The following is a 22,558-nucleotide window of genomic DNA, read 5'->3' as shown; positions in this document are numbered from 1 at the left end:
CCTGCTGTTCGGGTCCCTTGTGGGTCCGGCGCAGGGAGGGGGAGGGGAGGCAGTGAGCTGGGGCTTGAGAACGGGGCTCGGGGAGGGGAGCGTGGAGAGGGAACCCCGGGCCGGAGAAGTCAAGCGGCGTTGGTGAGGGTGACTGTAATTGTGTGGTTGTCATTTTGTGTCAGTGTGTGGTTGTATAACTGTAATTGTGTGGCTTTGGGGATGCCTGTGTGGTCTGTGTGGTGTGTGTGTGACTCTCCTGTGGCTGTCATTGTGTGGCTGTCATCATGGGTGTCACTCCGAGGGTGTGTGTGGCTGTGTTGTTGTGACTGCTATCACTGTGGCTGTGTGGGGCTGTCTTGGTGTCTGTACGGTTGTGTGCATATGACTGCCATTGTGTGTTCCTTCTGATGGTGTGTGGGGGCCCATTTTTATGTCTCAGTGTGTGGCTGTGATCATGCGCCTTTCTCGTGTGGCTTGGTGTGCAAATCCGTGTCATGGTCCATGTATGTGCCCTTGTGTGGCCATGTGGCTGAGCTTGTGGATGACATCGTATCTCCAGTGAGCGTCAGTGTGGATGAGAGACTGTTAATGTGTGTGGCTGTGTCGGAGTGCCTGGTAATTGGGGGTGTGACGCTGCCGTGACCGGTTTGTGACCCCCATTGTGTGCGGTGACTCTTTTTGATGTAACTCTCAAGTGTGTTGGCAGCCCTGAGGCTGTCCCTGGTGATGGTGAGGTGAGTGCTTGTGTGGGGCTGTATGTGGGGCTGTGAAGTGTATGAAGGACCTTTTCTTGTGTCCCTGTGACTGTGTGTGTTTGTGGGGGGGGGGAGTTTGATCTGTGTGGGTGTCTGTGACAGGCCGTGTGCACACTGTGCCATGTGTGTGAGTGTACAGTTGTGTGTAGTGGGTGTTGGGCACCTGTCTGAATGAGCAGGCCTGTCTTGTTCAGCACAAGCAAAGTGCCTGCAACACAGCAGGCACTGGATCCTTTTTGGTGGGATGGACAAACGCTGTACTGTGTGTGTGTGTGTGTGTGTGTGTGTGCATATGTTTGTGTGTGTGGTGTGGTGTTTGGGATGGAGGCTGTGGCTGAATTGTGTACTCTAAGGGTGCCAGCATGTGTGATTGTGTCTCTGGAAGGGTGAGGGGCCGTGGCCACATGGGCATCTGAGATCTCTGGTGACCCTCACCCCACATGTCACACTGCAGAGCAAGCTGCGTGGATGGGGCACTGGACCCAGAGTGCCTACCCTCACCTTCCTGGGCCTCAGTTTCCACATCTGTGCAATGGGGTTGACCATCCCTGCCCTGCTGGCCGCCAGGAGCGGCTGTGAGTCTGTGGGTGTGGCGGAGGCCTGTGGGAAGCCATAGGGCCCTTTCACAGGTGAGGTCAGCCTGGGAGAATGGGTCGAGCAGGTGTGGCCCTGTTGGCCCCTCAGTGCTGGGGACTGAGGTTAGACTGGGGGGAGAGGGGGCTTGTTGGGAGAAGATAGCCCTCTCATGATACAGAGAGGCAGACAGGCTGGGAGGAGGGGGAGAGGGGGTGGCAGCTGGGATAGAAGGAGGGCCTGGCCATCAGCCCGAACCAGTCAGGCGCAGCCCATGGGGACAGGAGAGAGAGGCCCCTGTGGGCCATGGGGGAAGGGACTCAGAGGAGGAACCTGGTGGGGGTGGGGGACACAGAGCATGGGGTCCCTTATAAAGCACATAGGGAAAGAGGATGGGGTCTCCTAAAAGCCAGTGGGAGTGAAGATGCTTCTAAATGGGCCCTTCTCTGGGGGGGAGGGGTCCATTAAGCTGGAGAAGTCTCTTCCAAAGGCTGAAGGGAGGTGACCTGTATGGTAAGGAGGAGAGACCCTCCTAAAAGGCATGTGGGCTGTGGGGGGAGAAGACCACTACAGAATCTCTGGGATCCCCGGCAGAGGATGAGTGAGCTGGTTGTGTCAGGGCAGGCCTCCCATGGGCAGGATCCTGGATATTCAGAGTCATGGCCAGAAGGCTTAGTGGGTGGAGCCAGGGCTCCTTTGTAGTAGTTCTGGGGCCTGGGGTGGGGGGGATCATGGTGTGGCCAGAGGACTCTACGCAGGCAGGTGACCAGAGCCTCCCCCTAGGCTCCGCCCTGGCCGTCCCATTCCCTCCCCACCTCCACAGGCCCGGCCTTCACCATGGCAGGAGGGAGACCTCAGTCGAAGAGGAGCTTCTCCATCATTCCCTGCTTTGTCTTCGTGGAGGTGAGGAACCCAGTAACTCTCCCCCCTGCCCGTTCGCCCCCCAGACTCACTCCCAGACCCTCAGCGGGGAGGAGGCGCGTTCAGAAGTGACACTCCCGGCATTCCAAGCCTGCTCTGCCTACCCTTACCGCAGAGCTCTGGGTACCAACCATACCCCCTTGAGCCACAGTTCCCTAGGCTCTCAAATAGGCTTAATCAGAGTCCCTTTCTCCTAGGGCAGTTACGAAGGTAAGATGTATTAATTCACGGGAGGGGCTTAGTATGATTCCTGTCCCCAGTAAGGGTTGTACTTCTGGGAGCTGCTAGCACTTCTACTAGTAGCATTATCTTTCCCCCTGTTGGCCTGTGCCCCCCCCCCGCCCCTGCTGACCCCTCTCTCTGTCTGAGCCCTGGCCAGTCCTCACTTGCTCTCCCCCATCCTACCTCCTCTGTCTTTTGCATTTTACTAGTCCCTTCTTTTTCTCCTCCCCTCCCCTTCAGTCTTCTCTTTCTGTCTCTGTGTCTCCCAGGCCCAGACCATTCCCAGCTTCTCTCTGTCTCTCTCACCCTTTGTACCTCCCTCAGTCTTGATCTCTCCATCTCTCCTCCCCATCTCAGTCTCTCTCCATCTCTGTGTCTCTCACCATGGCCCCAGCTTGGACCTGACCCTGTCTCTTCTCTCTCTGTCCCCCTCCCATTACCGGGTGGCAGTCAGTGCTCCTGGGCATCGTGGTCCTGCTTGCTTACCGCCTGGAGTTCACAGACACCTTCCCCGTACACACCCAGGGGTTCTTCTGCTATGACAGCACCTACGCCAAGCCTTACCCAGGGCCCGAGGCTGCCAGCCGAGCGCCTCCTGCACTCATCTATGCCCTGGTCACTGCTGGGCCCACCCTTACGGTGAGACTGGGGGTAGCCTTGGTCAGACCCAGGCGGCAGGAGGGCCAGGTGGAGGTGGGTGAAGGGTTGGATTTGAAGGCCAGGAAGACCCTGCCTTGATCTTGCCCACAGATCCTGCTGGGGGAGCTGGCGCGTGCCTTTTTCCCCGCGCCGCCCTCAGCCATCCCCATCATCGGGGAGAGCACCATCGTGTCTGGGGCCTGCTGCCGCTTCAGCCCCCCACTGCGGAGGCTGGTCCGCTTCCTGGGTGAGTGATGTGGCCAGAGGGTCAGCTATGCAAAGGAGATACGGGCCAGATTCAGCCGCAATAGGGATTTTATGGGGAAGAGGCCCTAGAACTGCCATGACAGTGACCTCATGAGGCAAAGAGGGATGTAGGTAAGGCCAGGCACAACGGAGGTTCTAGGGACAATGGTGGGGCTTAGGCCAACCATGGCGGCAATGGTGAGGGCCCCAGATTACTACAAGGAGAGTCTCAAGGCAGAAAAGGGGGACATAGGTCCAGGCCAAAGACCAGCCCACCCCTCACCCCACTCCAAACAGGAAAATGAGACCCCGCTGTGCAGTCCCAGCCCATGGTGTAGGAGAAGGGCAGAGCTCATCCAAAGTGATGGTCCCTATGACAGAGGGCCGGAGACCTAGCTGTGGGTGATTGTTGATCCAGGGAAAAAGTGATCAACTCAATAACAGTCCAGGGCAGGCGTAAAGAGGCTCAGAAATGCCATCAGGATGGTCCTTGGGAGTTCGAGGTATGGGCCCGATCCTGATGTCCTGCTGTTGAGGACTCCAGCCCAGCTATATTGGGGTTTCAGGGGAGGACCCACTCCTGACATGGTAGTAACCCAAGGGGGACAGAAGCAAGAGGCTCAGAGTACCATCACGGTGGGCCCAAGGGGAGAGGACCTTGGCCCAGCAATATGGGATATGGCTTTAGGGGGATCCTCAGCTGTGCTTTAATGATGGTCACAGGAACAAGGTGCCCAGATGAGCCATAGGGGCTCACAGGAGGAGGGCCCCTGGGGTATCAGGGGCCCAGCATGAATTCCCTCTCCCACCCCACCCCCAGGGGTCTACTCCTTCGGCCTCTTCACCACGACCATCTTCGCCAATGCGGGGCAGGTGGTGACCGGCAACCCGACGCCGCACTTCCTGTCAGTGTGCCGCCCCAACTACACGGCCCTGGGCTGCCCACCACCCTCGCCCGACAGGCCAGGGCCCGACCGCTTCGTCACCGACCAGGGTGCCTGTGCCGGCAGCCCCAGCCTCGTGGCCGCTGCGCGCCGTGCCTTCCCCTGCAAGGATGCTGCTCTTTGCGCCTATGCGGTCACCTACACAGCGGTGAGCCCCAGAATAGGGGCACAAAAGTGGGGGGCAGCCAGTGGGCAAGGAGGCCACTCTGGGCTGGAACCTCTGATTCCTTCCCAGGGTAAAGTCACGCCGCAGTGCTGCGACACTGTCCCTAGGGTGACCCCCCCTCCTTGGCTGGCCTGATGCCTGCCCGGAGTCTGAGTTTATTGCTCTGTTCTTGACTGCCTCTTTGGGGTCTGGCCACGCCCCCTGGCCCAGGAATGCCAACCAATGGGACCAAAACACTGTTCCTGGAGCACTGCACTCCATTCCCTGCAGCCTAGCCATGTCCCCATGATGCTACAGGTCCCTAAATATTGGCTGGGAGACTGGGAGGGTGGGCTTTCAACTCGGTCTCCTGGAGCCCAGGAGAGAGGACCCCTTCCCCACCCCCACCCCCGCTTTGTCCTTGCCCTTTCTAGATCTGGCCACGCCCCCGACTTGACCCACTGGGACTACCTCTGTCCCCAGCTTTTCCTTGGTTCACACCTCCTGTTGCTTTGACTCCTTTTTCTGGAGTCCAGGACTAGTTTCTGTTCTTGGCAATGGGTCCCTGGGGTTTGGGGATTCTACCTCCTGGAGTTCCTGGACCTGCCTCCTTGGGCCTTGACTCCACTCTCTGGTTCTGAGACTGTACGCTAACCTAGCAAGCATCTTTCCCGATCTGTGACTAGTCCTGGGGAGACCTGGGCCCCAGACTCTGTCCACTGCTTTTTGGTGCCCTGGCCACGCCCCCATCCCTGCAAGGGACCGCTGGGAGTTCACGACTTCATCCTCGAACTCCTGTGCCCCTGGCTCTGTTCCCCGGAGCCCCTGGCCACAGCCTCGGGCCCAAGGCCATTCCCAGGGATTCTGGCCACGCCCTCTAGCCCGGAAGGCAATATCCACTTGGGTTCGGCAACTGTGCTGCCATGCGTCCCCTGACTGGTCTGGCTCCCACAGATGTACGTGACTCTCGTGTTCCGCGTGAAGGGCTCCCGCCTGGTCAAGCCCTCCCTCTGCCTGGCCCTGCTGTGCCCCGCCTTCCTGGTGGGCGTGGTCCGTGTGGCCGAGTACCGCAACCACTGGTCCGACGTGTTGGCGGGCTTCCTGACAGGCGCTGCCATCGCAACCTTTCTGGTGAGCCACCTTGCCATCCATTCCAGTATGGGAGACCCTCTATCAGCATTCTGACCCAAGAAGCTGGACCACACGATAGTGAAGGGTGTGGACTCTGTGTGACCTTGGGCGAGTCCCTTAATCTTACCCTGCCTGGATGTTCTCACCTGTGGAATGGGATGACAGGACCGGGACCAGGGTAAGTAGAGTGAGGTCCTTGCTTTGAGTGCAGAATTTAAAGGGCCACCAAGACACTCAGGAATCAAGATAAATGTTTTAATGAGATATTTTTAAAAGCCGAAATTAATGCAAAAACACATAATGTCCAAAATATCAAAAACTTAAAAGACAGGATCAGATCCTGCCTTTGCACCACTTGGCTTTACTTGCCTCACCCTAGTCACGGCCCTGTGGAATAAATAATAATAGTACCTACCTCTTAGTAAGGTGGAAAGAACAATGCCTGGCACGTAAACGTACTGGAAAAATGTTAACTGAAAACCTGAGCCTCAGTTTCCTTACCTGAAAAATGGGGATGGTATTTACGCTACTCCCACATTATTGGCTTCAGGTCTCAACATGCCCCTCTCACTCTGTCCCAGGTCACCTGTGTTGTACACAACTTCCAGAGCCGGCGGCCCTCTGGCCGAAGGCTCTCCCCCTGGGAGGACCTGGGCCAAGCCCCCACCATGGAAAGCCCCCTCGAAAAGTTAAGTGTGGCCCAGGTAAGGGGGGCCGGGGTCTGCTCCCGGCTGGAGAGGGTGGTGGGTGGAGGGGGACCAAGGAGGCAGGAAGTCAGGCAAGAGGTGGGGGTCTCCAGGCCATGGGGAAGTAGAGGGATTGCTTGTCTCTGTGGACCTAGGTCCTGGGGGACAGTCACACAAAATAGAAGGGTGTGTTATGGTTAATCCCAAAAACTCTAGTTGTCTTTTCCACCGGCTTTCTGCCTGATGAGCCCCTCATGGCTGTGGCCAGCGGGGCCCAGGGGGCCACTAGCCCCTTCCCTCTGCCTCTTTGTCTCAGGAACCCGAAGCCTGCAGGCCGCATTCGACACCGGCACGGCTCACCCCATCCAGTGAGTGTCGAGGGAGTGGGGGGATAACCGGGGGGACTTCCAGGTCGCAGTCACTGCCACAGAGGTCTCGCCTATGCTCTCGTGGCCCTCTCCCAAGCTTTCTGATCCCCTGACCTCTGACCCTGACCCCCAGAGTCGCAGAACTGTGCCCGCCGTGGCCACCTGATCCCCAGCTGCGTGTCCTCCAGGGCTCCAGCCATGTGTTCGTCGCCCCGTGTGCCCCGCCCTCGATTGAGGTCTGAGCCGACGCCCCTGCCCCTGCCCCTGCCCCTGCCAGCACCAACGCCCAGCCAGGGCCCCTCACCCTCCTCCCCTGGGCCTGGGGGGCCGGGTGGGGGTGGTGGACGTGGTCGGAAGTTGCTGCTGCCCACACCCCTGCTGCGGGACCTGTACACCCTTAGTGGACTCTATCCCTCCCCCTTCCACCGGGACAACTTCAGCCCTTACCTGTTTGCCAGCCGTGACCACCTGTTGTGAGGCCCCACCACCCTCCCAGAATCTGCCAGGTCCCCATTCCTTCCCTGCCACACGTGTGTGTGCGTGTGCCATGTGAGTGCCAAAGCCCTCTGTGCACAAACCAGCCAGGCCTAGGCATTAGAGGCTGGCTGGAAGGACAGTTGAGGGGCCCCCTGCCTCTCTTGCCCTCTGAGACACCCAAGTGGGCATAACTGGGAGGTGGGCCCTTGCCCCTAGGATTACTCTTTTAAGGGCCAAAACTTGACCCCATTGGCCATTGCTTAGCCAATGGGAGCCCCCAGTTCTAAAATTTCTACTTAAAAGGAGTTTACTCCAGCCCGTGGGAGCCTCCCCTCACGTCTTAGAATCCTCAGGCAAGAGGGTAACTCCAGTTAGTGTTCAGCGTCTGAACAACCAATAGGAGTCCTTGGTTTTCAGAATTTCTAGGATGGGTGGGTATGATTCCAGTCATTGGGGGACCGCCAATGTCTAAGTACGAGCAAAGGAGAAGAGGGAGATGGGGTCATCCTTTGTCATCGGGTCCTCTCTCAGATCCAGAGAGTCCAGCTGGAGCATGGGGGGCAGGCTCCCCCATGGCAGGGTCCTTGGGGCACCCCTTCCTCTCTCAGCCCCTCCCCATGTGCAACCTCTCACTCAGTCCCTCCTAACTCCCAACTTATACAGGGCTTGCCCCAGTTCAGAGGTTTTGGGGTTCAGGGTGCTGTGTCTCCCCTTGTCTGTGCCCAGGTCGCCCCAAACCCTTCTTATTAGGGCTATGGGAAGGGACTTTTTTTTGCCTTGGAATCTGCCCTTGTTCTTTACACTGCCCCCTGCCCCGGGCCCCAGCCTCCTGCAAATGTGCCATCATGGGGGAGGGGGGGCATGGATGGAGCAGAGAGGGCTCCCCTGCCCCAGGCAGCCAAAGGCAGTGGGCAGAGGAGACACTGCCCCCCTTTCCTGCCCCCTCCTTATCTTTAATAAAGACCTGTTTGTAACAGAAGTTTGGCCACCTGCCTTCCTCCTCCCCCAGGTGTTGGAGTGTGGAAGAATTTGATTGTTGGTATGTAGGTAAGGTGAGACTGGGAGTGCGTTTATTGTCACAGTGGATCTGAGAGTGATTATGGAAAAGCAGTGCGGGGTCATTGAGCCAGCGACTTGCATCCTGGCTCAGCATCTCCTGGTTGCATAACCTCAGGAAAGTTAATTAACCTCTCTGTTGTATTGTTTCTTCATCTGTCAAATGCAGACAGTCCCCACAAACATGTAAGGCACACAAACAGATGGTGAGGGGCCTCACATGACTGTCTCCTGCAGGCAGGTGGCCTGTTTCTGACTATGGCCAGGGTGCAGAGGACACAGGGAATAGGGCAAGGGCTCTAGAAGCCCCCATGCCAACCCCCTGGCTGCATGGATGGGAGCAGGGGTTCTGATTGTGACATTGTGCTGAGACCCAAACCTTGAGGACCCAGTGGAAACCAGGAGGGTAGGAGGGGCATGGAGGCACAGACCTCCCCACAGCCCACTGTGGCTCTGAAGGGCTTCAAACAGGCCATTCGGGGCATGGAGTCATTCAGGAATCAGGAAAGGGTTAACTGCTTTCCTCCCCCCCCCATTCTATTCATTCATTCATTCATTCATTCATTCATGCATGCATGCATTCAGCAAACACTGTGTATCACCTACTGTGTGCCACATGCTGCGTAGTAGGCACAGGGGCTGTAGCAGTGAACAGAATGGACACAAATTTCTGCATCAGAGAGCTAACATTCTAATATGTGAGAGACAGACAATAAAATAAATAAGCTAGATACAGATTCACAATTCCAAATTCCAAAAAGGTCTGAAAACCAAAATTTTTTCATAACCCATTTGTGGCAAAACCTGGCCTTTACTGACATAAGGTTATTATAGCTTTTATTTATTGAACTAGATGTGAATATGCTTACGTTTCATTGCAGATAAAGGAAAGTGTTTGATTTTGAGGTGCTATCCCAGGCCCCACTAGGGATGTTACATGATACATAGTATTATACCATAGTACCTTTAAAAAAAAAATCTGAAAAATTCTGAATTCCAAACTCTAGGATCAAGGGTTTAGGTCAGGGTTTGGGATCTCTGATATATTAGATATTGATAAGTGATAGGAAAACATTCAAGCTAGAGAAGACAATGGGAGAACTTTGGGATGGGGACAGAGTTTGCAATTTAAAGAGGCATGAAAGGGGCGCCTGGGTCGCGCAGTCGTTAAGCGTCTGCCTTCGGCTCAGGGCGTGATCCTGGTGTTCTGGGGTCGAGCCCCACATCAGGCTTCTCCGCTAGGAGGCTGCTTCTTCCTCTCCCACTCCCCCTGCTTGTGTTCCCTCTCTCACTGGCTGTCTCTCTGTCAAATAAATAAATAAAATCTTAAAAAAAAAATAAAGAGGCATGAAGGAGGGAGGAGAGAGTCATGTAAATATGGCGGGGGGAAGGAACGTTCGAGGCAGAGGGAACAGCAAGCACGAAAGCCCTGAGGTGGGAACCGGCCCGCTGTGTTCAGGAAACAGTGAGGAGGCCTGTGCTGCTCAGGTGAGCCAGGGAGGAGGCAGATAAAGGGAGAGGAGGTGGGATAGGTGATGGGGCTGATTGTGGGCCGTGGGAAATGATATGGGGGCATGAGAAGGCTTAAGCAGAGGAGGATAGAATCATGGAGCCCCCTTCTTCACCAAACAGAGCTCCTATTTTCAGGGATCACACCCCTGAGAGCCATGGTTCCTTCTGTCCCACAGCTACCTCCACTCGGCCCAGGAAAGAAACAAAACTTCAGCACAGCGGACAGCATGCCAGCGCAGGCAGCTAGCGCTGTCCGCGGTCCTGAAATTAAGTGCTGGCCAAGAAAGGAGAAAGTGGGGGTTGCCAGACACAAAAAAGCATTTGGGCCTGCTAGAGAGGGTGGAGACAGCTGGCCTCGCCTTGTTCACACCCTCATCCCAGGATGGATAATTTTAGGTAGAAAATCCAGACTGAGGTATACGTACTTATTCAAAAGACTTCTCGATATGCCCCTGTAGGTCCCACAGAATCTCTAACTCAACCAAAATCGAGTTCTGGTTTATAATGTAAGTCAGACCACAACCTTCCTCTGCTCAAACGCTCTTGTGTCTCCCCATGTATCCTGGTAGAAGCCAAAGTTCTCCCAGTGCCTCAGGGCCTTTGCACTTAAAGGTGCCACCGCTCGGAATGCTCTTCCCCACGCATCTACATGGTTCGTTCCCTCAGCAACTTCAAGCCTTTAATTAAGTGTCACCTTCTCAGTGAGGCCTGCCTCTACCACCCTATTTCAAAATGCAAAAAGCAAACAACTGGTCCTTCCAGAATTTTTTTCCCCCGTGCAAAATTTTTTTGCATACACTTGTCATCCACTCACAGACTATTTAAACTCTTCATTATGCTTAGTGGACATTATCTTCTCTCTCACTAGGATGTGAGCTCCACAAGGACATAGACTTAGTTGTCTTTTTTTTTTAAGATTTTTATTTATTTATTTGAGAGAGAGAGCATGAGTGGGGGGAAAGGGCAAGGGAGAGGGAGAAGCAGACTCCTTGCTGAGTAGGGAGCCTGATGTGGGGCTCAATCCCAGGACCCCAAGATCAAGACCTGAGCCGAAGGCAGACGCTCAACCGACAGAGCCACCCAGGTGCCCCCTTAGTTGTCTTTTCACTGCTGGAGCCCTGGTGCCTAGAACAGTGCCTGGCACACAGTAGATGCTCAATAAAATTTTATTAAATGAATAAATTAATCACTTGGTGCTGAAAAACGAGGGAGAAGCACAGACTGACTCTGAGCTGTCCACTCCCCTGTCCCCTCACACTTTGGTCCTCCCTCCTCCTGGAAGCTTCTCTACAGTAAGGGTCCTTCCATCAGGACATGAAGACAGGCATCTGAGAAGTGAGAGAAAGAAGTACTATGTGTACAAGAAATATGCCAAACATCTGCATCTCTGCCAACGTACTCAGTCTATATTTATGAGCACCTGCTGTGTGCTGGTGCCATTCTAGGAGCTGAGGGCCGAGCAATGAACAAAAGAAAGAATCTCCCTGGTGAAGCTGACATTCTAGTGATGAGAGAGTCAATAAAGACATAACATTGGAAATTATAAGTTATTTGAAAAGAAATAAAGATGGATAAGCAGTTAGTGTAGGGCACACACTTTTACACAGGTGATCGGGGAAAGCCTCTCAGAGTAGGTGATATTTGACCAAGACCTGAATGGAGTGGGAAAATGAGCCACAGAGATATTTGGGACCTGAGTGCTCTCAGCAAGGGAATATCGAGTACAGTGGGGCTGTGCTGGTTATGCTCCTGTGTATGTAACTGCACGACTATGTGGCACTGGTGTCACTACTGGGTGCTTGTGCATTTGGAGTGTTGCAAAGTGAGGTGAATCATGGTTTGTGCATCTGTTGGGGGGGATTGAGATGGTGCGTTGGACAAGGAGTGTAACAGTGTGCTTCGTGTGTGTGTGTGTGTGTGTGTGTGTGTGTGTGTAGAAAGAGCGGCAGGCACATTAGCCGAAAGGAAATGTATCTATGTGTGTGCATGTGTGTGTGTGTGTGTAATAGCAATGGTATGGTTGTATCAGAGTGTGTTTAAGTGTGTGTGCAAGGCTAAGGGTGTGGGGAAGTAAATGTGGGAAAAAGTGTGCATGGGATGCTTTGTGTCAAGATAGGAGAGGGCTGCGAACACGTGGGTGATGGGGGTTCTGGAAGCAGAATATATGCAGAGATGCCATGGTGTGTGTGTGTGTGTGTGTGTGTATGCGCGCGCGCACACGTGTGTGCAGGGGGGTGTGGAGGTGCTGGCTGTGTGGGTGGGTGTATTGGGGGATGTTGTGGATCTGTTTTCTGGCCCCAGAGAGAGAAAGCCCAGGAAATATCAGTTCCGCCCCGCCCCTGGGTCTCCTGGCAACAGCACCACTTTGAAGTTACCAGGAGACAGAGTTGCCAGGGCGACAGGGGTGAGTGGCAGCTCTGGGGCGAAGTCTGGGTGAGGAGATCCAGCCAGCCATCACTTAACCACTCACCTTGTTTCTCCTCCTTTCCCAGTTTCTCATCAGTTCTATCTTCCTTTCTTCATTCATTCGTTTAACAAGCATATATTGAGAATTTGCAATGATCTAGTCACTGTTCTGGACGCTGGAGATACCTAAGTGAACCAGGCAAGGTCTCTGCCTTGGCTGTCCTTTAGTCTCCCACCCCCTGTGTCTTTGTCTCTCCTGCCACCTTCTTTGGTCTATGGTCATGCCCGTCTCCCTCATCCCAAGTAAAACCCAAGGAGCCCCCAGGCCAAAGAGGAAGCCAGGTGAGACTCCTCTTCTCACAGACCCTCAGAGACGGCTGCTGATGTTTTGCCCACGAACGTTCCCGAGTCTGCAGCCTCCAACGCGAGCTTGTGCCAATACTAAGGTGAAGAGAAAGAAGCACACAAGCTCCTCCATCACTCACCTTCTCGATTGTCATTGGGTGACATCAGCAGAAACACACACAGACACATCCATCACAATATTCCTCTGCGATATCATGAGCTCCATTGTACAGGTGAGCAGACTGAGGCTAGACTTTAAGTAATGTGTCAGTGATTAGGGCCTGTTTCCTTCAACTCTCGACCCTTATATTTGTCTGATTAGCTGATTAGTTCACAATAATATTCGTGCTGCTTTCCTCAGCCGACTTGCGCAAAGTAAGGGGCTTTTCTCCCTCAAACTCCTCCATCCCCCTTCCCTCAAGCTAAGTTATTTCCCCCTTCACCGGGGCAGGAGCTAGTAAAAGCCAATCTAACTTTGATGGCAGATCCATGAACCAATGGAGAAGCTAAGTGCATTGTAACCAATGAGACCTCGGTTTAGGCGGGATTAAGGGCAGGAACGGGGCGCTGATTGGACAGAAGTATGTTGCGAATGGCGGAGGCGCTGAGGCGGGCGCTAAACCTGGGCAGCTCGGCAGAGTCCGAGGAATACACAACTGAGGCTGGGCCGCCTTTGCTGCTGCTTGGCGGTCCAGGGTCTGGAAAGACGGCGCTGCTATTCACGGCGGCCCTGGAAGCGGCAGGAGAGGGCCGAGGTCCCGTCCTCTTCCTGACCCGGAGGCCTCTTCAAAGCCTGCCCCGCGGGAGGGGAGCAGCGCTCGACCCCCTGCGGCTACAGGTAACCGAAGGGTGGGACCGAAGGCGGACTAGTTAGTACCTGAGCGGATTGAGGATTGAGTGACAGGTAGACAGACCAATGGAGGGGACGAAGGAAGAGCGATTCTGAGCGGCCATTGTGGGGCGGAGTCATGAATGAGCGGTGGGGGGAGGGGGGGGCGGGACCATAGGAACCGTTGTTACGATTGGGAAACCGTTCCCTGAGGGGGCGGAGCTTAGCGAAAGGAGACGCCCCAAAGGGGTGGGTAAGAGGTAGGGCTAAACCAGTGTCTTGTCTGGACACCGGCTTTTCTTTTGGAGCCAATCAGGAGGTTTTCCGTGGGAACATTGCCTTAGAGACCTGGCAAAAAAACCATACCTGCTCTCAGCTAATAGGGGAGTGATAAATGCAGGATAAAAAAAGGGGGTGGGGGGTGCCTGGCTGGTTCAGTTGGTAGAGCATGCGACTCTTGATCCCAGGTTTATAAATTCGAGCCCTTCCTTCGGTGTGAAGATTACCTAAAAATAAAATATTTTTATATAAAAAAAGGGGGTGGGTACAAATAGAAGAGTATTCAACCACTCTCAGCAGCTTCTCTCTGGAACCAGTTATCTGGGGCCTGAGAGCCTAGTGCTGGAAAGTGTACGGAGCAGGAAAACAGGTATAGCAGGGAGCTTGGCTTCCTGAGCTGAATCTGGTCTTTTCCTTTTTTCCTCTCTCTAGAAGATCCGCTTCCAGTACCCACCCTCAACCCATGAACTTCTTCAGCTTTTGTGCTCTGCCCATGAGGCCCGGGGCCCAGCCCCCTCCCTCCTGCTGCTGGATGGCCTGGAGGAGTACCTAGTGGGAGACTGGGGGCCCCAGGAAGTGGCCTACTTGGCTGCCCTGCTTCTAGACACAGCTGCCCACTTCAGCCACCAGATTGGGCCTGGCCAGGGCTGTGGGCTCATTGTGGCCCTCCAGATCCAGGAGCAGGGAGACAGTGGGGATGCCCTGCAGCTGTCGCTGCTCCAGCGGTATTTCCCTGCCCAGTGCTGGCTGCAGGTGGATGCACAGGGCCCGGGACAGCACTGCCTCCGAGCCTGCCTGGATCCAGGCGGGCAGGGCCCTAGAGCAGAGTGGTGGGTGGCTTTCCGACCAGATGGAGAGATGACAGTCACCCCATGGCCTGCCCAGGCTGGTAACCCCAGCTCAGATAAAGGTTCAAGTTCTGAAGGCCAGCCTTGAGTTTGGTGTGTGATAGCCTCTCTATGCCTCAGTTGCCCATGGCTGGAATACTTAATTCAGGAACATGTGCAGATTCAAAGACCTAAAGAATATAAAGTGCTCTTTCTCTTTTGAAAAATAGTATCACCACGTACCGATTATGCCCAATCAACGTATTGTTTTGCTCTTCTGAACTTTATAAAAAGTTTCATGATAAATGTAATCTTCTGAGACTTCCTTCTTCTCCCACCCAACATTGTTATTAAGCTTAGGCCAGGGGCACCCGGGTGGCTTAGTGGGTTAAGCATCTGACTTCAGCTCAGGTCATGATCTCTGGGTCCTGGGATCGAGCCCTGGGTGGGGCGCCCTGGCTGAGCAGGGAGTCTGCTTGTTGCTCTCCCTCTGCCCCCCCCCCCCGCTCAGTCCTTTTCCCCTACTGCATATAATTCCATGGCTGACTATACGCCATTTTATTAATCAGATTGACTTATTTCCTGCTTATGAACATTCTTGCACACATATCCTGGTTCACGTCTGTGAGGGCTTTTAGGGTATATATCTAGAAGCGGAATTGGTAGAGTAGGTCTGCCTATGTTCATCTTTCCACCGTTATGTCAAACTTTTACAAAGTGGTTAAACCAGAACTCCCAGGGAGCCACCTGATGACACTGGTCACATCGGAGTACTCTCTTAGAACAGGGCCTGATTCAAAATACAGCCTTACAAAATAGTGGTGTTATTATTAGTGGCAGAGACTAGCTAGAGGCACATCCCACAGATTTCCTCTCCCTGGGTCTATAGCTATACTACATTTTCCCCGGCTGTCTGTGGTTCTAGCTGAGGTCCTGTGACTGTTTCTGGCCAATGGAATTGGTAAAGAAGAGGTGATTACTACTTCCTAGGCTAACTCCCTAAAATGGCCCACCGAATCTTCTGCTGTTTGTTTTGCTTGTTGGTTGGCAGGACGCAGAGGACCATCCAAAAACCTCAGGGTGGCCCTGGGGGATGGATGGTGAAGCTCCAGACCAGAAGAGTCTGGGCTTCCGACTCATCCCAGAGACGGCTGCCCACCTAGAGGTTTGCACTGAAATACGAGAGAGAAAGCATTTGATGTGTTACGTTACTCATATGAGGAGTTGTTATGGCAGCTAATATAACATATACTGACTGATTCATTTTATTATGATTATTATTCACGTTGCCAGATCCAGAATTTCAGACAGAGCTCGAGGCCTTTTTCTGCTGCCCCTATGGCCTGGGCCCCGGGAAGGACGGGGCTTATAGGATGTTTGCAGAAGTCATGATGGGAAAAAAAAATACACACACATAACATGCATACACACATACACACACACAGCTCTATACATTTTAAAATACCGAAAGGATGTACTGAGCAGGATGGATTGGGCAGAAAGCCGAGGTTCGCAGTGCCCCTAGTCCTGAGGGAGGCCTCACCAACCCTGCTCAATGAGTCTTAGGCCTGGACTAGCAGTTGAGGTCATGCTGGTCAAGCATCTGAGGGCTGGAGTCCTAGGAGCAGGCCACGTAGTTGGGAGGTGAAGGCTCAGCGCCTGGGATGAGGCTGTTCTCATAAGGATTCGAGAAGGGGCCATTGGATGAGTCCCCCTGGGTTCCCTGGGAGCCCCCTGAGCTGTAGTCAGTTGAGATGCCAGAGTCAGACACCATAAGGTACAGGTACTTTATGTGGGGTGGGGTGGGGGGCAGCTCAGGGGGCAGTGCCCTTGGGCGCAAGAGCTGGGAGCTGGGATCCAGGATGGTATACTCAAAGCTGGTACCCAAGGTCCCCTCTGGCACGGGCTTCAGGGACAAAGCAGATGAGCAGGAGGATGCTTCGGAGCCTTTATCCATGGCCACTGTGTCCAAACCGCCATCAGGCCGCGGGAGAGCCTCACTGGGTGGGCTCCGGGGCAGCAGCCACTTGTCCAGCACCAGGTAGGTGTCCTGGGTACGTTCACTGCCCACGGGCTCCAGCAGGGGTCCCTCATCCTCTGCCCCTGGCTCCACCGCCTGTGTTGCCCCCCAGCAGCGCTCAGAGAGGACTTCCAGGGGGGCGGGTGGGTCCTCTGCAAAGGGAGTGCAGGGGCTCCACCAAAGACAGCCCTCATTCTGGTACAGCCACAGCTGGGGAAACAGCACCGGCCTGCTCAGAGACCTGCGGTTCNNNCGCAGGAGCAGGGATGCCCCAGGCCCTGAGGGGACAACCACGCCACCTACCTGGAAGTTACCCTTGTGTGTGGTGAAGAGGCCCTCAAACTCACTCTCAGGGCTTGGGATGCCAGGCCAGATCTTCTGCTTCAGAGCCCTGGTGAAGCCAAAAGAACCAAGAAGATGGGTATGTGTCACTGAATACCCACCAGTACCTCTTAGGAGCAGGGGCACAGATAGACCTAGCCCCTTGTGATCGCAGTGGAGGCAGAGGAGTGCATAGGGGCGAAGGAACAGAGGCTCTGGCTTGCACCTGCAAGGCCTACAGGTGGATGACTGGAACAGGGTTTTGAAGGATGCATAGGAGTTCAATATGCACTGATGTTCCTTCCCTTCTCACTCCTTTCCATAATATTCCCCCAGTGTACTCTGAATAAAATTCAACCCCCCCACACACGTACACAGCCCTGCAGATGGCCTGACATGTTCTGACCCTTGTCACCTCCCTCACCTCATCATTCACCACTCTCTCCTAACACATTCTGCTCTAGCCACAGGGCCCTTCCTGGCAGCCGCCTCAATGTTCCAAGCTCATTCCCACCTCAGGGCCTTTGCACTTGCTATTTCTTTTCACTTTTCATGTGGCTGCCTTCGTTAGAAGGCAGGTTTCCATTCTGATTCACCTCCCAGAGGCCTTCTGTGATCATCCTGTCATGTCCCCATGCTGCATTTGTTTCTGTGATATATCACTTATCACAATGCATAATCAAATACCCATTGGTTCCCTTGTTGTTTGACTCAACTATGAGATCCACAAGGTGAGGGACATGTTTGTTTTCCACTTGCTCCTCAGTGCCTAGCACACAGTTGGCACTCCGTATGTATTTTCCAACCAAGTAAATAAACAAGGCCTTGAAAGACACCTAGGCGACTGCTTGGCAGACAAGGCAGGAAGGGCATTCCAGGCAGAAGGAACAGCATGTGCCAAGGCTTGAGGGTGTGAAACCACATGTTATGTGCTAGGAATTCCAAAAATCTCAGTACCATAAAGAATCTAAGGAGCTTGACAACAGGGGCAGGAGGCACTCAGGGTGTTGAATCTTTCCATTAAGTCCATCCGGGGATTTTACAAAGGTTGACCAAATTGGGAAAAGGAACAAGCAAAGGAATTCAAGAAGGAGCAGCCACTGAGGCTGAAGAAAAACCAGGTGAATGTTCCCAGGCAATTTTAACTAAGTCTGGGCTGGTCTCGCTTGCACCCCAGCCCTGCCACTGACCCCTCACTGTGTGTCCCTGGGCAAACGCCTTCCAGTCTCTGAGCCTAGCTTTCCACAGCAAAAGGAGAACGGTGGGGAGGGGTCTGGGCTAGGTGCCCGAATGGGGCGCTCACCGGCGGTGGGAGAGCAGGGCGAGCACGGCCAGCAGCAGCAGGATGAGCACAAGGATGAGGGAGAGCGTCAGGATGAGGGGATCCAAGTCTGGGGAGCAGGGGGGAAGTCAGGGTGGTGGGAATGCCCCATGCTCCGCCCCAGCTCCTCCTGCGCCCCTACCTGGAGCCTCACCACTAGCTGTCAGCAGCGACGCAGGCTCAGACCAGGCGCTCCAGAAGCCACCGAAGCTCGGCTCGGCCATACGCGCGCGTACCATGAAGGTGTAACGGGTTCCACCCCGGAGGTTGCTCAGCACGCACTCAGTACGACCATCCAGGATCTCCACCTTGGTGTGTGGGGGGGGGCGATCAGAGGAAAGGCTGGGGGGTGGCACTGAGCCAATCAGAGAAAGGAAGAACAGGTCCCAAGCGAGGCCATGAGGGGAAAGGGCAATGAAAGCAAGAAGCGTCTTCCAGTAAGGCTCGGGGCCAATCCGGACCCGGCTCCAGGGAGCAGAGGGCGGAGGGGCCCGAGCCTAGAGGATCGGGACCTTGAAGGGGTCTAGTGTTTGGGTCACTGGGGTAAGTGGAATTGGGTCCAGGTGGACTGAGGAGGCACTGGGAAAGAAGGCATGTCAGTGGGCGTGGAGGTGTCTCGGTCAGGGAGGTGACGGGCGTCAGAGGCGGGGTCTGGAGGGGCGAGGCCAGGGGGCGGGGCCGTGGTGACCATCTGGGCGGGATTTGGAGGGAGGAGGCGGGGCTGTCCACCACGCAGCCTCTGAGGCTGGCGGTAGGGGCGGACTCACCTTCTGTGCGCCCCCCGCGACGTTGCCAGAGGAGATGTTCACTTCGTAGCGGATGAGGCTGGCCACGGGGGCCCCAGGAGGCGGGAGCCAACGCAATACCACGTGGCCGCCCTCGTCGGCCCGCCGCGCCAGCAGCCCCGCGGGGGGGTCCAGGAGAACTGAGGAAAGGGGTTGATCAGGTGGGCGGTGACCGAGACTCCCTCACCGGACAAGGTCCCCATTCCCTGTGCACTTACCCACTTCGTTGATGTGGATGATACGGCGATAGCGTGGAGCGCCCGAGGATACCGCTGTGACGCGCAGCTCTAAGGGCACGAAGCTCGACGTGTCTGCCGTAGGCAGCGAGCACCAGAAACGCACAGCGCCGCGGGCCGTGGGCGCCTGGTGCAGGCTGCATGGCTTCCATGGCTCGCCCCTGTGCGTCAAGGAGTCAGAGAGGCAAGGGAGCAATTGGGGGCACAATCTGTTATTGCCTGGACCGTGGGAGCATTTGGGGCAAGACCGAGGGGCGTCCCAGCCCCGACCCACGCGATGCCTTAGTCCTATCGGGGGATTGCTGTCCCTGCCCTACAGTTTGGGACTGCTCTCCAACAGAGATCGCGGGAGTGTTCCAACCCCAGTCACTAGGCTCACTAGGCGGGCTGTCAGCCCTGATCCCGCGGGCTTCCCACCGGTGACCACCTGGTAGGTGCCATCTGGCCCCTGCCACCAGCAGCTATCCCAAAGCGCAAGCTCCGGGGCGCGCTCTGTCCTGCCCACTTGCCCCCTCCTCAGAGCGTGGGGGCGCTCCACCTGCCTCGCTGCACTCACTCGAGCTGGTAGAAGAAACTGTAGTTGTCGGGGCCGACCCCGGCGCTGGCCGCTTCCTCCCAGAAACACACCAAGTCTTCCAACCGTTCGGTGAAGCACAGAAGCTCTTCGGGCCCGCGGGCAGCCAGCAGGGCCGCTGCGGGTGGGAACGAGGGGAGGGGGTCGGGGGCGCCCAGGCTTCGGGCCACCGCGTCCTCCCCCTCCCTCCTGCTGTCTGTGCGAACCGATAAGAAAAACGCCCCGCCTCGCTCTCTACCCCAAGCGGGGCCCTTGGAAGGGTCCCCAGAGGTGGTGCCCCCCGAACTCCCAAGCACAGGTTGCTTGCCTTACTGTTCCCACACACAGCCCCGCCCACCCCACAACGCGCTGGACTGCGCGCAGCTTGCCAGGCCTCCGCCTCCAGGTGCCGGCCCCGCCCCAGGCCTGGCCTGGAGTGCCACTGGATGTGTGCGGAGGTGGCGGGCTCCCCTATCGGCCCCGGCAGGCTGCCGGCGGCCCGATAACGCCAACCGTGACCCCCTCCCCCGCCCCTTCCCTCAACCCAGGCCAAAGGATCCGGCGCCCGCATACAAACCATGTTTACAGTCTCCAGCGGCCCGGCCCCTCTGCTTTGTCCTCCCTCCCTCAATGAAGGGTCGGCAAGGTACCCCTCTCCTCGGGGACTCTAGACGTCGAGGCCTAGACCCAGCACCGCCCTTGCCCCATTAAGATATATCATGTCCCAGCCTCCCTGAAAAGATAAAACGGGAAACTTATGTCCCCCTCCAGACCCAGTCTGGAGTCTTAGACCCCAGCATGCTACACCAGGTCCCAGTCTAAGAGGTTCAGAGACCAGCTTGGCCCCCAAGACCAGAACTGGAGGTTCAGAACCCAATATGGCCCTCAGGACCCAGGCTGGAAGCTCAGGCCTGAGCATTGTCGTCCAGGACCTAGTGCAGGGGTCCAACACCGGTCCACCCTTACCTTTACTTTCAAACTTGGGGTCCAGAGGTCTGGGTGGGGAAGCCCAGGCAGCCCCAGCGAGCAAGAGACAGAAAGAGCTGACTCCAGGCCAGAGGCGCGCCCAGAGGTGATCCATGATGCAACCCCCCCGAGACAGGGGGCCCAGGGCCCCTGCCCCCCTTCCGCCCCTGGCACAATCCACAGCTGGGTCAGCAGCTGCCTCCGCCGGACACAGCTGACCAGGCACTTCCCGGCCAGGCGCCTCCAAGTGGCAGCTCCCCCGAGGGGGCGGGACTACACGCAGCCTGGGCTGAGATAAACGGGAGGAGGCCGCCCTGCTGGTCCCGCGGGAGGCGGCAGGGGCACTCAGGGGCCCCCCCGCAGCCACTTGGGGGTCCGGAACAGTGCCGGGTTCTGCGGCAGACACACTCTCTTACTGTGTGACCCTGGACAGGTCACTTATCTGAGCTTCTGCCTTCTCATCTGTAAAACCTGGCTTGGCAGAGAGCAAACATTCCAAAAATGTAAGATACTGGTATTATCGTGCGAATCAACATCTCTTCCCAGTCTGGGAAGGAATAAATAATCCTAATAGTGACTGGCGGTTGAGTGTTTGCACGGTCCTAGGCAGTGTGGCCAGACGGTATGTACCCTATGATCCTGTACTGATAAAATAACATATTCTGGGTATTGAGATTTGTGATTTTTTTGGAAAACAGTTTTTTTTTTTTTTTACTCTTGGGATTTTATTTTATAAGGAATGTGCAGTTCTTTTAATAATTTGGAAAGTAATAAAGTACACACGGTGAAAGCTATTCACTTGGGTTGAGCTTCTCAAACGAGGGTAAACACCCCCACAAGGGTACCTGCCTGGCGTAGGGGCGGGTGTTCGCGCCTGCCCTCCCTAGACTCGCCAGTCAGAACACTCTGCTTCCTGGAGCACCGTGATTGGCTCAGGGTGGGCATGTGACCCAGATGGATCCAATGAGCCTCCATCCTGGGACTTTACCCGAAGTCACTGGGGGAAAAGAATTTGCCCATATCCCATTGGCCTAGACTTAGTCACATGACCACATTTTGCTTCCAGGGGGACTGGAAATGAGTTTTCTACTTTGGGAGGCCCGCTAAAAATCAGAGGTGGTTCTGTTGCCATAGAGGGTGATTGGATCTGGTGGGGTGCAGGGTGTGGGGTGGACACAGTTTCATTCTCAGAGCAAATCAGAGCCCAGAGACAGCAACACAATCCTGATGACATCTTCTGAATCCCTGGATCCAATTGTGACTGAAGTGGCATCCACTGAACTTTTCATTTCTGCGAGCCATTAGTTTTCCTTTTTGCACATCCGTTTGGACTGAGTTTTTGAACACTTGAAGCACAGAGAACCCTGACCAAAGTGAGATATAAAGGGGCACCTATATGGCTCTGTCACTTAGGCATCTGCCTTTGGCTTGGGTCATGATCCCAGAGTCCTGGGATCGAGTCCCACGTCAGCTCCCTGCTCAGTGGGGAGCCTGCTTCTCCCTCTCCCTCTGCCCCTCCCTCCTGCTCGTGCTCTCTCTCTCTCAAATAGATAAAATCTTAAAAACAAACAAACAAACAAACAAAAAAAAACAGTGAGATATAAACCCCCTGGCTGGTGTTCGGCACAGAGTGGAAGTTTCTCAGTGAACACATTGTTATGATTGTGGTTGTTGTTAGTTATGACTGTGTCGTGGGTGGCCCTATGGCTCCCTTTGTCTCTGCCTTCTCAGTTTCCTCGCCCTACTCCAGTTCAGAGACACCGTGCACCCCTCTCCTTTCATCTCCACACCCTATTGACTTATGGGTGATGATGGTATTTGTCTCTGATCCCAATGGGTTTTCATTTCTTTACTCTCCCATATACGTGGCAGAAAAGAAGCATAGCGCCCCCCCCCAAACGCTGGGGAGTCCCAACCCCTGTGTGTGTGATAGCCCACCCACCCTCCGCATCTGGTCATGTCTCATCCAAACCCTTTCATAAGGCTCTTAGAGTTTTTCAGGTA

At 55.2% G+C, this 22,558-nt stretch overlaps 3 protein-coding genes across 9 annotated transcripts; 2 read left to right on the top strand and 1 right to left on the bottom strand.

The window, feature by feature from the left end:
* The first annotated feature begins 2,056 nt into the window (after positions 1-2,056).
* PLPPR2 (phospholipid phosphatase related 2) lies at positions 2,057-8,074 on the top strand. 4 transcript variants are annotated; one of them, XM_008708068.2, is made up of 8 exons: positions 2,057-2,222; positions 2,988-3,101; positions 3,213-3,348; positions 4,168-4,439; positions 5,391-5,567; positions 6,149-6,271; positions 6,570-6,621; positions 6,755-8,074. In XM_008708068.2, the coding sequence occupies exons 1-8, from the start codon at positions 2,157-2,159 to the stop codon at positions 7,096-7,098; spliced, it is 1,284 nt and encodes a 427-aa protein (XP_008706290.2). In that variant the 5' UTR covers positions 2,057-2,156; the 3' UTR covers positions 7,099-8,074. The 4 variants fall into 4 exon arrangements, with proteins under 4 accessions (XP_008706290.2, XP_008706288.1, XP_040485227.1 ...); XM_008708066.1 differs by having other exon boundaries at positions 2,913-3,101; XM_040629293.1 differs by having other exon boundaries at positions 6,149-6,255; positions 6,755-6,933.
* Positions 8,075-12,974: 4,900 nt separating this feature from the next.
* On the top strand, positions 12,975-14,658 carry SWSAP1 (SWIM-type zinc finger 7 associated protein 1). The gene is made up of 2 exons (XM_008708109.2): positions 12,975-13,255; positions 13,958-14,658. Exons 1-2 carry the CDS (start codon positions 13,001-13,003, stop codon positions 14,459-14,461), a joined length of 759 nt encoding a protein of 252 aa, XP_008706331.2. The 5' UTR covers positions 12,975-13,000; the 3' UTR covers positions 14,462-14,658.
* A 946-nt stretch (positions 14,659-15,604) lies between these two features.
* EPOR (erythropoietin receptor) lies at positions 15,605-20,797 on the bottom strand. 4 transcript variants are annotated; one of them, XM_040629290.1, is made up of 8 exons: positions 20,555-20,796; positions 19,592-19,727; positions 19,018-19,196; positions 18,782-18,939; positions 18,157-18,322; positions 17,997-18,084; positions 16,676-16,763; positions 15,605-16,582 (listed from the first exon to the last, which is right to left on the bottom strand). In XM_040629290.1, the coding sequence occupies exons 1-8, from the start codon at positions 20,667-20,669 to the stop codon at positions 15,971-15,973; spliced, it is 1,542 nt and encodes a 513-aa protein (XP_040485224.1). In that variant the 5' UTR covers positions 20,670-20,796; the 3' UTR covers positions 15,605-15,970. The 4 variants fall into 4 exon arrangements, with proteins under 4 accessions (XP_040485224.1, XP_040485225.1, XP_040485222.1 ...); XM_040629291.1 differs by having other exon boundaries at positions 18,169-18,322; positions 20,555-20,795; XM_040629288.1 differs by having other exon boundaries at positions 15,605-16,763; positions 20,555-20,797.
* Positions 20,798-22,558: the final 1,761 nt, after the last annotated feature.

The sequence above is a fragment of the Ursus maritimus genome, unplaced genomic scaffold (assembly GCF_017311325.1).
Source record: "Ursus maritimus isolate PB19 unplaced genomic scaffold, ASM1731132v1 scaffold_14, whole genome shotgun sequence".
Lineage (NCBI taxonomy): Eukaryota > Metazoa > Chordata > Mammalia > Carnivora > Ursidae > Ursus > Ursus maritimus.
The sequence above is the reverse complement of the archived record's forward strand: the minus strand, read 5'-3'. Positions and strand labels throughout refer to the sequence as shown.

Coding starts and splice junctions, on each gene's coding strand:
- SWSAP1 (XM_008708109.2), top strand. CDS start 13,001: ATGTTGCGAATGGCGGAGGCGCTGAGGCGGGCGCTAAACCTGGGCAGC. Junction 13,256..13,957: donor TCGACCCCCTGCGGCTACAG/GTAACCGAAGGG, acceptor TCCTCTCTCTAG/AAGATCCGCTTCCAGTACCC.
- PLPPR2 (XM_008708066.1), top strand. CDS start 2,157: ATGGCAGGAGGGAGACCTCAGTCGAAGAGGAGCTTCTCCATCATTCCC. Junction 3,349..4,167: donor GAGGCTGGTCCGCTTCCTGG/GTGAGTGATGTG, acceptor CCCCACCCCCAG/GGGTCTACTCCTTCGGCCTC. Junction 6,272..6,569: donor AAAAGTTAAGTGTGGCCCAG/GTAAGGGGGGCC, acceptor TCTTTGTCTCAG/GAACCCGAAGCCTGCAGGCC.